Raw genomic sequence first — 12,936 nt, 5'->3', positions numbered from 1 at the left:
ATCTGCAAAGTTCCTTTTGCCATGTCAGGTATCATATTCACAGGTTCCAAGGAGCAGGGGTCACTTTATCATGAACTGAAAACAGCCCTGACATATTGGTTCTTTCCAATTTCAGCTAATTACATGCCTCCCCACTAGGGTTATTTTGGAGCCTAGGGCTCCTGACTAACTGTCTAGAAAATAGTAGGAGATCTGTGTCCCAAGGACCTTTCACTGGGCCTTTGCCTTGTCCATGCTCAGGAATTTTCCTGAATTTGTCATTATCTATGAACTTTAGACACCAAGTAGGAAGAAGAAATTTTAATGCAAGTTGAAAAGATTGACTGTGATATGAACATATGCCCAGAAATGTGGTAAGGACAAAATCCAAGAGCCTGAATGAACTTTGTGTTTGCAAATGTGTGGCTACACCCAGGTCTCAGGGTGTATTCTTCATGAATACCTTTTGTGTGTCTCTTCTCCTCCTACATCACGGAGCCTGAAAGTCACTAGTCCTATCACAACTAAGCTGGCAGAGGTGTGCTGGGAACATGGCAAGAAGCACTGGAAGGCCCAGTGTCTATGGTGGCCAGCAATTCGTCTGTTTCATATCTAATCTTGGTGCATTTGTTTTATTTCAGGGAAAACTCGATGCCTTGTGGGTCCTACTAAGAAAAGGATATGATCGTGTGTCGGTGATGCGGCCACAGCCAGGAGACACGGTAGGAGTCCTTAGTCCTAATGCACACGCGCACACATACACACCCACGCACGCACACACAGTTTTGTCCTCTTCCTCGGTCTTGGTAGAGCTAGAACTCCATGTATATAAGTCCAACTATTAGTTCATATTGTGACAAATCAGATACTAATTTTCAAAATTCTGGTTTTCATAAGACAGAAATACCTGGGGTTTAACTTCCTAGAACTTGAGAGAGCAGGGCTGGCCCACACTTTGGGCAGTCCCAAGAGGGAAGCCTGCTGATCCTGAGCCACAGTGGCCAGGGGTGAGGAACAGAGTGACAGTGTCACACAAAAGGGTGAAAGAATAAGGGCCACAGAGAACTCCTGCCACTTTCCAGCAGGTGTTGGGTCCATAGGGAGATCTAATACCCTGGGTGTGGATTTATCCAGAACTGATAGGGATAAGCTTGGAGTGTCTCCAACTAGGAAGTGGTTTTAAAGGAGGAGACAGAGGGAGACCTTAGAAACCATCCAGCCCATGCCTTCATTTTGTAAATGAGGAAACAGACAAGGAAAGTTACATAACTTGTACTGGTTCAGAAAGCAAACAACAATGCTGGAAGCAGCCTCAGTTCCATTGAAATCATAGCATTGCTATTTCTTCTCGTAAGAGCTAGTCTCTCCTCCACAATTATTACAGAGCAAGACTTGGGACAAAATTCTGCCTCCACTGCCAGCAACCTGCATCTTCCATACACATCCTTGGGAATCAGGCCCACTTAACCAAAAGCAATATAAAGCTGTCTAACCTTGAATTCTTTTCAAATCAGTCAAACTTGGGATTGAAAATCACTTTTTCTTGACTGGAAGTCACCCAACCTCTTGGTATTTCATCTTTATGAAGCAGATAACAACAACTGCTTTATAGTGTGACAAATGCTTCATGCATCTAGCCCACTGCTGAGCATTCAATGACTCTCCATAGGTGAAAAATATGATTATTTGTGGTGTGCTCTTCTGCTGTTTGTGGATGCTTGATGCACAAATTCAAGACATATTGCAATCTGTGTGTATTAGATATGTCTCATCATTGCCTTGCCCCCTTCAATATGACATCACCAACAAAGCAGAGTGAAGCCTGGTACACAGGTCTCTTGCACCTGGTGACATTGGGCATTTTGAGGTTGAGGGAATTTAATCTGAAGTTTCATAGTTTGTGCAAACTACTGACCAGCTGACTGTTTATGCTCCAAGTTGTAACTGGGACAACAGGAAGGTGTTATGAAACCAGTTTATATAAGTGTTGGGTCGACTGGGCCCTTAATGGCATATGGAATTTGTATTTTTTTTTCTGTGAAAGTCAACTAGAACCAATTTCTATAGAAACTTATAAAATGAAAACTCTACAATTAACAGAAGTGAGCATAGGTTATAACGTTAGTACTCAGGGAGGGTGTTTGGTCCTATAGATGTTATATCTGTTTTCTGTGGAAAATGAAATATTTTTAGCATTCATGAGACTCGTCTAATAGATTAAGAAAAACAATAGTAAGATATCTGAAGAAGGGTTCAGCAGTACCATTTTGTTACAAAACATACTGATTTCATGCACAATCCTTTTTTTTTTCTTTTTGAGCAACTGAAAAACATCTCTCCTAAAATATGTTAACATTCCATTCCCCACTGATCAGTTTGGCAGAAACAAATCCACAAACTGGGTCAACAGAAGAAGTAGAAGGAGTGTTGGAAAGAGGAAGGATAAGAAGAAATATCATCAATAGGATATAAGAACCAATAGTGTTTAGGGCACAAGTCTGATTGTGTAAATCCAAAAACAATGGAATGAAGACAGAATTTCCTCTGAGTCACACCTAAATTGAATCTCTTCCTCTTTACTAATTCTGAATGAAAGTCTATATTAACATTTGAATGAGAAACACAATACCAACTTGAATTCTCATTCCCAGTCACAGAAAATAATAGATTTAAAGAATAGGAAGTCTTTAAGGACAGAATAGGTTTGAACATATCATTAGCCCTCTCACTGTTTATGACTGTTCAGTTTACTTTAAAATGGGCTTCCTTTATAGAAATCCTGCCAAAATTGCAAGATACATGGGGGAAACAGATGCAGAGAATTGTGTCCATGTGTTCATGGAGACAGCCATAGACTTCTCTGTGGGCACATGGAATTACACAAGAACAGTCACAGAAGAAGTAGGATCGGGAATCCAAAGCTGCCTTATGGCTATACCAAAAAAAAAAATTTAGGGTCAAGGAGGACCACAATATAGTTTGGTCTACATGCTCCCTCTGCTTTGTTTTACATAAGTTTAACAGACTCATTACAGACCTGCATGTCTTACACGGTGATGACTTGAAGAATTCCTCAGCTCTGATTTATGGGACTGACCACATTTTCCATAAACTCCAAATGACTACATCCAGCCACGTGCTGGTGAACAAGAGTCACAGGTTCTGAATTTTTCCTTCAAAACAAAACAAAAACAAAAATCACCTAATTTCATTCTCAGTGACGTTCTAAATGGCTTCAAACACATGTTGACCTCGTACAAACCTGGCAACTCTTCCTCTTCAGTTCCTGCCTGCTCCAACCTCCTTCCTGCTAACACACCCCTCACTATGGATGTCAGCACAGACCACCAGCAGAGCCCCTGAAACAGCCCAAAGGCCTGAGTGTCTCCAGCACCCACCCCAGAGCGGGGGCCTGAGAGGCCTGAACCCAGAGCCACCATCCTTCCCAGGAACTGGCACCCAACCTTGGAGTTGGCCAAACCCCCATGTCAGGGAAAGAATGAATGGGATGGAAGGAGACATGACAGCTTCCATCTATGTCACCTGTTTTCCCCTTTCAGCGGGGATGGGCTCCAGTGTTTCTTAGAAGCCCCCAGGAAATCCCTGGGCCAACGTAAAAGAGAAAACACCAAGAGAAACTTTTAAGTAGCAAACCAGTAACATGTCTCTTCCTGAAATTTTGCAAGTTTACTAGGCATATGGTGTCCTTTGCCTAAACCATCCCGTTACTTCCAGTAAATAGCTACTGGGTGCTCTTTCTAAAATATGGAACTCAACATGCCCTTCTCGGCTCCAGACTAGCAAAAAAAAAAAAAAAAAATGGGAAAAGTCCCAAATCCTTAACTTGGTTTAGAAAGGCCTACTGTTCTGGGCTGGGGTTGTGGCTCACTTAGCACATGTGAGGCACTGGGTTCGAACCTTAACACCACATAAAAAAATGAAATAAAGATGTTGGGTCCACCAACAACTAAAAAATAAAAATTAAAAAAAAGAAAAAGAAAGGCTGACTGTTCTACTTAGTCTGCTACTTACCCCAGGTACACTCCTTAGGAGGGATTAATTCCTCACTAAGCCCTGGATGTTCCTGTCTCTTTACCTTTTCACATTCTAGTTTTTGTGCTTTGAATTCCTTTCCAATCTTCTCTACTTAATAAGCTTCTATTAACTTGGTAATATTGTTCACCATCTCCATGGTGTCCCTGTAAACATTAAAAGTTGCTGGCTAGACCTATGCTTTAAAGAGGACATTGCCAAAGCAGAACACACTGGACAGAGACTAAGTGAGGAAGTGTCTTTCCAGGATGGTCCCCAAGGATTCCTACACTCGTGGGCCACTGTTTGAGTTTAGAAAATGTGTTCATCTTCCAAGGACAAGTGATTGAAGGAATTTAGAATGTCTGATCTGAGAAAGCAGATTTAAAGGAACCGTGAGAACTTCTTTAATTGATGGTTTCTTGGAGGTCCTGTTATGCCTCTCAGCTCAAACCTGTTTTTTAATCACTTCACCACATTCAAGGATTAAGCTTTCACACCATCGAATGTCCTTGCCTAATGTCATTTTAAAAGATTGTGTTTCACTGTATATCCACCTTTTTTGGATATTTATTTCCAAGTATTTGTTATTATAAATGAAGACACATCAGTATCCTTATCTTCAAATCATTGTACACATTCATGAATATATCCTTAGGTGAGAGTCCAGCTTTCTACTGGATCAAAGGGTGTGGAAAATTTTAAAGCTTTTGTACGTATTGCCAGGTTGCCCTCCTGAAAGACTGTACAAATTAACCTTCACGCCAGCATCTGTAAGAAGTTCATTTCCCCATATGTTCACCAGCATTATTGAACATGATAGATGCTCATTTCTTTTTCACACTTTCTATTGCTAGTAAAGTGGAACAATTTTTCAAATGTTTATTTTTTTCTCTTTTATCAATTGCCTGTACAGGCTGTTGGCCCATTTTCCTATTAGATATTTTAGGGTTGGTTTTCATATGGTTATTTTCCTAATTCATCTTCATTCATATGTTAATCAAATATTTTGAATGTCTACTGTATGTTAGGTCCTGTGCTATGCATTAAGTATATAGTGCTTACTCATGAAACAAAGTCTAGCATTATATAGAGAGTGCCAACTTTTTTCTATTCTGTGTTTATCTTTTAATTTTTTAACAATATATTAAAGTTATAAGTAATATAATTATTAGATAATTTATCTAATAGTTTGATTAAATTCACATTCTTAAGTTATCTAGTAATTTTATCAAATATGTAAACCTTTGTAATTTCTGCCTTTGATGTCAAACTTAAACAGTCTTCCACACTCCAAAATTTCCACAAAATTTTTCTTCTACACTTACCTCTCAGTATTAGTTTGGGGCAATAATGTACGTTGTTGCTTCTTCTGTATTTTGCTGAGTGTTTCAGAGGAAATTTGAGAGCTATCCTGTTATGTGTCATATTAAACTAGAGGTCCTCATTATATTAACTGGAAGCCATAACAGAATACTGTTATGCCAAACCAGAACAGTATCTTATATCTTGGACATGTTGAAAGTGATTTAGATTTACTCTGGGTCATTGCGATAGACAGAACCAGTACTATGGGTAGACGCTCCAGCAAAGCAGATTTCATCTTAAAGAACTGAAGAATGTGAGTTTTAGCAACAGAACAAGGGGTACCAGAGGCAGATGCCCCAGTAGCTAACCTTACCACAGGGGTAAAACACAGTTCTAAGTCTAAGTCAATATTTCTCTACTATTTAACCACCAAGTTATTGTTCTCCTATATTTCTCCATAGCACACCTATGGACATGTCTGGGAAATGAGTAGTCTAGCTTAATTCTAAATAGTAAGCTACAATCAGTTTTAGAGAAATCCTTCCCAGTTGCAGACAGTCCTTTGCCTCGATGAGTAATTTCAGACACAGATAGGTCAGGAAATTCAGAGATCAGAGTTCATGGACTCCAGTGATTTCCTCCTGGTTTTAAAGCACTGATGAGCAGGTCCTACCCCACAGAGTCTACTGAATTGTCTGGGGTGAGGTCTTGGCATTGGAGTTTTAAAAGCCTCCTCAGGTGATTCTAAGGGGCAGCCAGACTTGAGAGTCAGTGAGCTGGTCCAAGTTCCAATTTTTCACTCGGGCAGCATCTCCTCTTGCCTGCCTGAAACCATTTAAAGGTAACTCTTTACATCCCTTCAGGACCCCTAAGAGTCTCACAGGCATAAGGGAAATGGATAAGCATAATCTTCATATGCTATCAGCAAGCAGCCCTTTTCCTCTAAGGAAGATAGTTAACCTAGATTCTGGCAGCTATTATTGCTACTGCTTGGCTAAAGAGGATGGCAATGAGAAAACAGAACTCTCCTTCATGTCTTTCCTGGAAGAAATTCAATCTATGGACTAGCTGAAGCCCTCCCCAGTCTTTTTGCTCCAACATAAACTCCACCCCCTTTGTGTGCTCCTAGATGACCCACTAGGGATGGATTTCTTTTCTTTTTTTTTTTTCTTTGTTTTCAACTCCTTAGCTGCTCTCAGAATTGGCATCAGGAGGCTGGTGCATTCCATTGCTATCTGCACACCCAACCCAAAGGCACACTCTGAGCTTGTTTTGCAAGGCTGGGTCTCTTCACAATCAGAAGAGACCCGAGGAAACACACACACAAATGCACATAAACAATGTTTGAAATGCAACTGAAGCACAGCCCCAGAGGTTGTGAAATCTCTCCAGGAGCTCCAGCCTTGGGGCCGCCTTCTGCACAGCTGTTTGTAATAAGGGAGGCCTGTCACATGGGCTGTTGCAGAGACTGACTTGAATTGGCCTAAGCAGGTTATCTCCCAGGGGAAGCATCCTTAGCCTGGTCCTTCCAAAGCAGATGAGTCCCTTGGAGTGTGAGCAAGCCTCAGAGAAAGCAGGTTCTCTGTTTCACTTCTCCTCCCTTCATTTACCCTGCATTTCCTCTTTTTTTTCCCCCCCTTCACTGCCAATTTCTAAGGCTTGTCATGGCTACCTTCCTTCAAACCATCAAACATCTTTTGCACTCCCATTAAGATTGCATTTCTGGGCTGGGCACTACAGATACCTACTAGCATAGAACTTGAATCTGGCTTCCTGGAGCTCAGTGTGTGGTGTGGATGAGAAGAGAGTCTAGCATTCTGTTAACTGCAAGTAGTTCCAGAAGCACAAACCCCTTCATGATAGCTTTGGGGGTTAGCTATGATCTCCAATTCACAGAGCACAAAATAAAGTTCAGAAAAAGTTCTTAACTTTTCCAAGGACATTCAGCTAGAAAGAGGCAGATCTGAGGCATGAATTCAGGACTTCCAGACTTGAATGTCCACAGAGGGGATTCCTGAACTCCTTCACAGGGATTGGCAAGTCCCCAAGCACTGCTCAGTTTGAAAGAGTCTACGATGGAACAGAGCACTTGGGGTATGAGAAATACTCCCAGCAAGGCCTCTTACCAGCCTTGGAGTCAAGTGGATTCTCAAAGTGACATCTGAGCTAAGACCAGAAGGGAGTGGGGGAAAGGGAGTACTTTAGGGAAAGTGAAGCCTGAGCGAAGATCTGATGATGAGACTTCAGTTCCTTCAGGGAGACGTCAGGGGCGGGATGGAAGAGGTCAGAGCTGGCCATGCTGCGATTCACCAGGGAGGAGAGCATTGGGAGGGCATAGTGGACTTTGAATTTTAACTTCCCAGTTGGCAGGGCCTGTGGAACATCCAACAGAGGTGGCCAGGAGCAGGCCAGGACTGGGGTGAGGAGCAGGAGGCATCTACTGCAAGAATTCTAAGGAGGTGCTCACTCCCAGGGACATGCACATTCAGGATCAGCACCAGCAGGGACCACGGAGGAAATACTCCCTTAAGTGTTGTTTCCTGGGTACCCACACACCTCACCCTAGCCCTGCCTTGTGCAGGAAGCAGTTTTGTTCCCGTGAGAGTTCTGAGCTGGAAGTGCAGTTCTGGGAGTCATCGGCATGGCAGTGGAGACCAATGTGAATAGATGGGAAACCAGGCAGAATAGACGGAGAAAGGAGATATAGGTTAAATCCTGAACTCCAAAGGTCACATCCTAGAAGTGGAGTGGAGAAAGGAAAAGGTGAGCAAGAGGGAGACTTAAGAAGGACCAGACAGAGAAGGAGAAGTTGCAGTGAGTCTGGGGTCCTAGAAGCTTTGGGAAGATGATACATCCTGGAGGAGGGCAGGTCAACAATGTCAAATGATGGAACATTTAGAAGCAAGCTGAAAGCAGTCCTCTAAGGAGATGAGTGATGAGGAGGTCATGATGATCTTGCTGTCCCAGGAGGTTTAGCAGAGAATGGAGGGAAACCAAAGCAGGAACTGGAGGAAGTCTGGAGTTGGAAACGGTGCTTCATCTAATTAGGATAGGGAGAACCTGAGTGTGATTAAGTGCTGGTGACAAGACCCCAGCAGAGGAAGAGGTTGAGCAGAAAAGCTCCTGGATACCATGCAGGAGCCCTTGGGAGAAAGGAGTAAAGATCCTGCAGCCAGGAGGATGTGGGGAAAAAAGCACACTCATACACTGCTGGTGGGACTGCAAGTTGGTGCAGCCAATATGGAAAGCAGTATGGAGATTCCTTGGAAAACTGGGAATGGGACCACCTTTTGACCCAGCTATCCCACTCCTCAGTCTATACCCAAAGGACTTAGAAACTGCATACTACAGGGACACAGCCACATCAATGTTTATAACAGCACAATTCACAATAGCTAAATTGTGGAACCACCTAGATGCCCTTCATTAGATGAATGGATAAAGAAACTGTGGTATATATACACAATGGAATATTATTCAGCATTAAAAGAAAATAAAATCATGGCATTTGCAGGTAAATTGATGGAGTTGGAGAATATTATGCTAAATGAAGTTAGCCAATCCCTAAAAAACAAATGCCAAATGTTTTCTCTGATATAAGGAGGCTGATTCATAATGGGGTTGTTGGGAGGAGCATGGGTGGATTAGATGAACTCTAGATAGAGCAAAGGGAAGGGAGGGGAGGAAGGGAGCATGGGGGTAGGAAAGACAGTGGAATGAGATGGACATCATTATCCTAACTACATGTATGAAGACACAAATGGTGTGACTCTACTTTGTGCACAACCAGAGATATGAAAAATTGTGCTCTATGTGTGTTCCATGAATTGTAATGCATTCTGCTGTCATACATAACTAATTAGAACTTTAAAAAAAATCCTGAAGCCAGGAAGTGCCATCTTCCTTGGTGACCTCAGTGGTGGAGCCCAGGTATGGACAGGGGCACAGGAAACAGGAAGGACCCTTTGACACATCCATCTCTGTGCTGAAGGAACAAGGCAGCTACAGCAGAGTGCCTGAGGAGGGAGAACGAGGTGGGGGGTGGCGGGCGGCGGGGACAGCCATGCCTGGGAACCTGTTGCTCCTGTCAAAGCAGACATCTCCACTTTGTGAAGGAAACATGTTTTTTTCTGGACTCAATAAAAGGACATTTAAGCTGGGTGCAGTGGTGCACTCCTGTAATCCCAGCAGCTTAGGAGGCTGAAGCAGGAGGATCATGAGTTCAAAGCCAGCCTCAGCAAAAGCAAGGCACTAAGAAACTTGGTGAGACCCTGTCTCTAAATAAAATACAAAATAGGGCTGGGGATGTGTCTCAGTGGTTAAGTGCCCCCTGAGTTCAATCCCTGGTACCAAAAAAAGAAGAAAAAAAAAAGGACATTCAAATAGATATGAGAGTTCATTTTCTTCCCTTCCTTCCTCCTGAAAATGGCAATTGATCTCAGAGACTTAATGACAAACATCTCAACACATGAAAAATGCCTCACCAGAATTATTTTCTTATGTTCAAATCAGCAATAATGAAAATAAATCAAGTTATCTACAAATCGAAATTGTTATGTTAAGGTCAAGTTTTTCTTGCACAAATAACAATGCGTTTATATTGGCTTTGAATAAACAGAGATCTTGATAATTTCTGTCGGTATCCAACACCAGTCTGTAAGGCCCCAACAGATCTGGAGAGAAAGTCCGGTTTGCTGGCCACTGACTCTTGACCTTTTATAAACTTTTGTAAGAAGTGGGTCATTTAAGAATAAGGAAAGAAAAAAGCAAATTATAGGAAATATTCCTAGAGGGTGTGATTTACTTTGGCACAGCACCTTCTCTGGATGTTTGAATTCTCAGTAGTATTCATTTGGTTCTCACTCCTGGAAATCTTTCCTTCACTGTCTCATTGAAAAGGGACGATGAGTACTTTGAATTCTTGGCACAGTTTCCTCGATTTGGAAAGAACAAGTTCAAAACACCCTGTCCACAGCCAGAACCAAACTATACCCAAAACCTGAAAACTTTATCTTATTTCAGAGAAGTCAAGCCCAAAATTGATGCTGCAAAAATACAACATCTTGCTTTTTATTTTTTTCTTGTACCAATTTCCTTCCATAATAGGAAGTGTATCTGAATGTGCGATAATTGGTGGTGTTGAATGTTCTCTCTTCGGCCTGTCTCCCTCCCCACGGTTTTTCTCCCTCTCTCCTGAGCCCATAATCAAACTACCTTTTTTTTACAAGCATATGCATTCACACATACTCCTCCTTCTCCTTCTCCTCCTCCTCCTCATCATCATCTTGTAACTTCTTTTAGGACTTTTGACTTCAACTTGCCTCATCTCCCAAGCAGCTATAACAAGGCAAGGTCAAGTCCTGGTATCGAACTGCAAATAGCAAACAGGGGAGAAGTAAATGCTAGAGTCTGAACAAGAAAGAGCTGGGTAATCAAGTATCCTCTTCAAATTCTTATTTTTTTTTTCCTTCCAAACAGAATCAGGATTGAGGGAAGTAGGGCTTGGCTCTAGGGTCAAAAATTCACCCAAGTGCATAATACTTTAAGAAGTATGCTACCTTATCCAAACATGATGTTTATTGTCTAGCTACTTGGCCTCTGTGGGCCTTTTCCTTCAGCTGATGGCATTGAAAAAAATCATCTCTAGGGACAATCTGCAACTCAGTGACAGACCTCAATTGAGAATTGTCACAACCAAGGCTAGCAGCAAGTTCTGTTCTAGCCTGAAAATGATGGATTGAATCATAGATATCAACACCTGACCCAGGAGATAAAGTTGGAGAATTAACCATATAGGAAAGAGCTATCCTGCTATGTTCTTTCACATGTACTCATCTTCTCTTGACAGTTCTGTGACCACCTTACTTCAACCTGACCCACAGCCCCATGGATGGACTGGCTGGCAATTTCTTATAATCCCAGTCCCTTAGTTTTAGGTGGGGAGGAAATCAAGGTCTGGAGATCCCCTAGCCCTCCTAGGTACATTATCTCATTTGTTCTCCATCAACACCTTACTTTATCCTTCCCTTGCTTATAAGAAAGATGAGGTTTAGATAAGTTTCCTGCACTGTTCAAGATCACAGAGAGTATTAGTGAAAGTAGCAAGATTAGAATCCACCAACCCTACACTGCCTATCTCTTGTTGAATCCTCATCCAAGGTCAGGAGAGGAAGGGGCAGTTGAGTTTGGATTTGATGTTTTGAGAAGAGAGGACCAAATCCAATTTGAGAAGGCAGAGCTATCCTTGGCCCTAAATCACCTCCCTTTCTGTCCTCCTCCCTTCTCCCATTTTCCAACATCTTCCCATTTTTATACCCTGCCCAACATGCCTCATCTGCTGAAGACCTCCCCCACTGGCCTGCTTTTCTGCACACTGTGTTGTGATCCCCGATTACCCAATGGTCTTTTTTCTTCCCCTGGATTTCACCTCTCCCCGACTTCCCCTTTAACCATCCACACACTATGCTATAAGAGTATGCTCATTGATTCAGTGGAGAGGAATCCATTCATTCCTCTTCATCAGGCACCAGGCTAGGCAGACAGGACTTGACATGAGCAACAAAGCCTTGTGGTGTGTAGGTTAGAGTATTCAGGAAAGATCACTAAATTTCATATCAAATGTTTGAGGCCAACCTGGGTGATAAAGTAAAAAGGGTTGGGGATGTACCTAGATGGTATTTTCCTAGCATGTGTGAGGCATTGTGTTCAATCCCAGTGGCCCAAAAATTAAAATATAAATTATAATTCCATATGATTTGAGGTTCTATGGGAACACAGAGCAAAGAGATTTAGCCCAGGCCAGGGTATCAGGGAAGACTTCCAAAGAGAATATTTGGCTGATACCTGAAGGATTAGTTCCTAGTGAGGGAAAGGACTTCTAGCTGGAGAAGAAAGCATGTGTGAGGGTCCAAATGGGAGAAGAACGGAGAGGAAACATAGGCCAGCACTCCAGAGAGGAGGGTGAGAGCAGCCACACCCCACTCCTGCCTTTGCCCTTTCTGTTAGTCTAATCACCTCCTCAGGTCCTCAGCTTAAGTCCCACTTTCTCCAAGACCTCGTCTAATTGCTGCTCATCGTCTGGCTTCTCCTTCCTCCTGTGCTTATAGCTAGCGTCACAAAGGTTAGTGCCAAATTAATTTTAGCCAACACTGACTTTTCACTCCCTGACAACACTGAAGGAAAGGTAGCTCATAGATCTTTACTTTCCCTCATGACACTGAGAACAAGGCTCAGCTTTTTTCTTTGTTTGGGAGATTTGCCTTTATGCCTTTTTCTGCATCCCCCAAGTCAAGCAGTTGGTAAACCTTGATAGCGATCCCTTCACAGGCAACTGTGTTTTAATAGTGAGCAAAAGGGCCTATTGTAAATCTTCTGTCTTTTACTAAAGAGAGAAGGTCACAAAGTCTTCTAAAGGCACCACTAGGTAAAATGGGGCTGATGGAAGCTTATTGGAAGAGTAAACTTTCATTTCAATTGATATTCATAGTTTTCGCATTGCCATTTATTAATAACTTGGACTTTTTAAAAATGTGTTTGAAAATAGAACGTTAATCAATAAAACAACCCTTTGAGACTTTAATGGTCTCATCTCAAGTAAATATCGTCAGAATGAATTTG

The 12,936-nt window shown here is 42.2% G+C and overlaps 1 protein-coding gene across 1 annotated transcript in view; it reads left to right on the top strand.

Moving 5' to 3' along the window:
* The window catches only part of ANTXR1 (ANTXR cell adhesion molecule 1), a 225,371-nt gene that overhangs the window by 169,727 nt on the left and 42,708 nt on the right, over positions 1-12,936 (top strand). The window contains exon 17 of the mRNA XM_081264451.1: positions 621-701. Within this exon, the coding sequence (XP_081120577.1) occupies positions 621-701 (81 nt within the window). The remainder of the gene's footprint in view (positions 1-620; positions 702-12,936) is intronic.

This window comes from Spermophilus citellus (assembly GCF_964194105.1).
Source record: "Spermophilus citellus genome assembly, chromosome: 13".
In the NCBI taxonomy this organism is placed as follows: Eukaryota; Metazoa; Chordata; class Mammalia; order Rodentia; family Sciuridae; genus Spermophilus; species Spermophilus citellus.
This window is presented reverse-complemented; position numbering and strand designations above follow the sequence as displayed.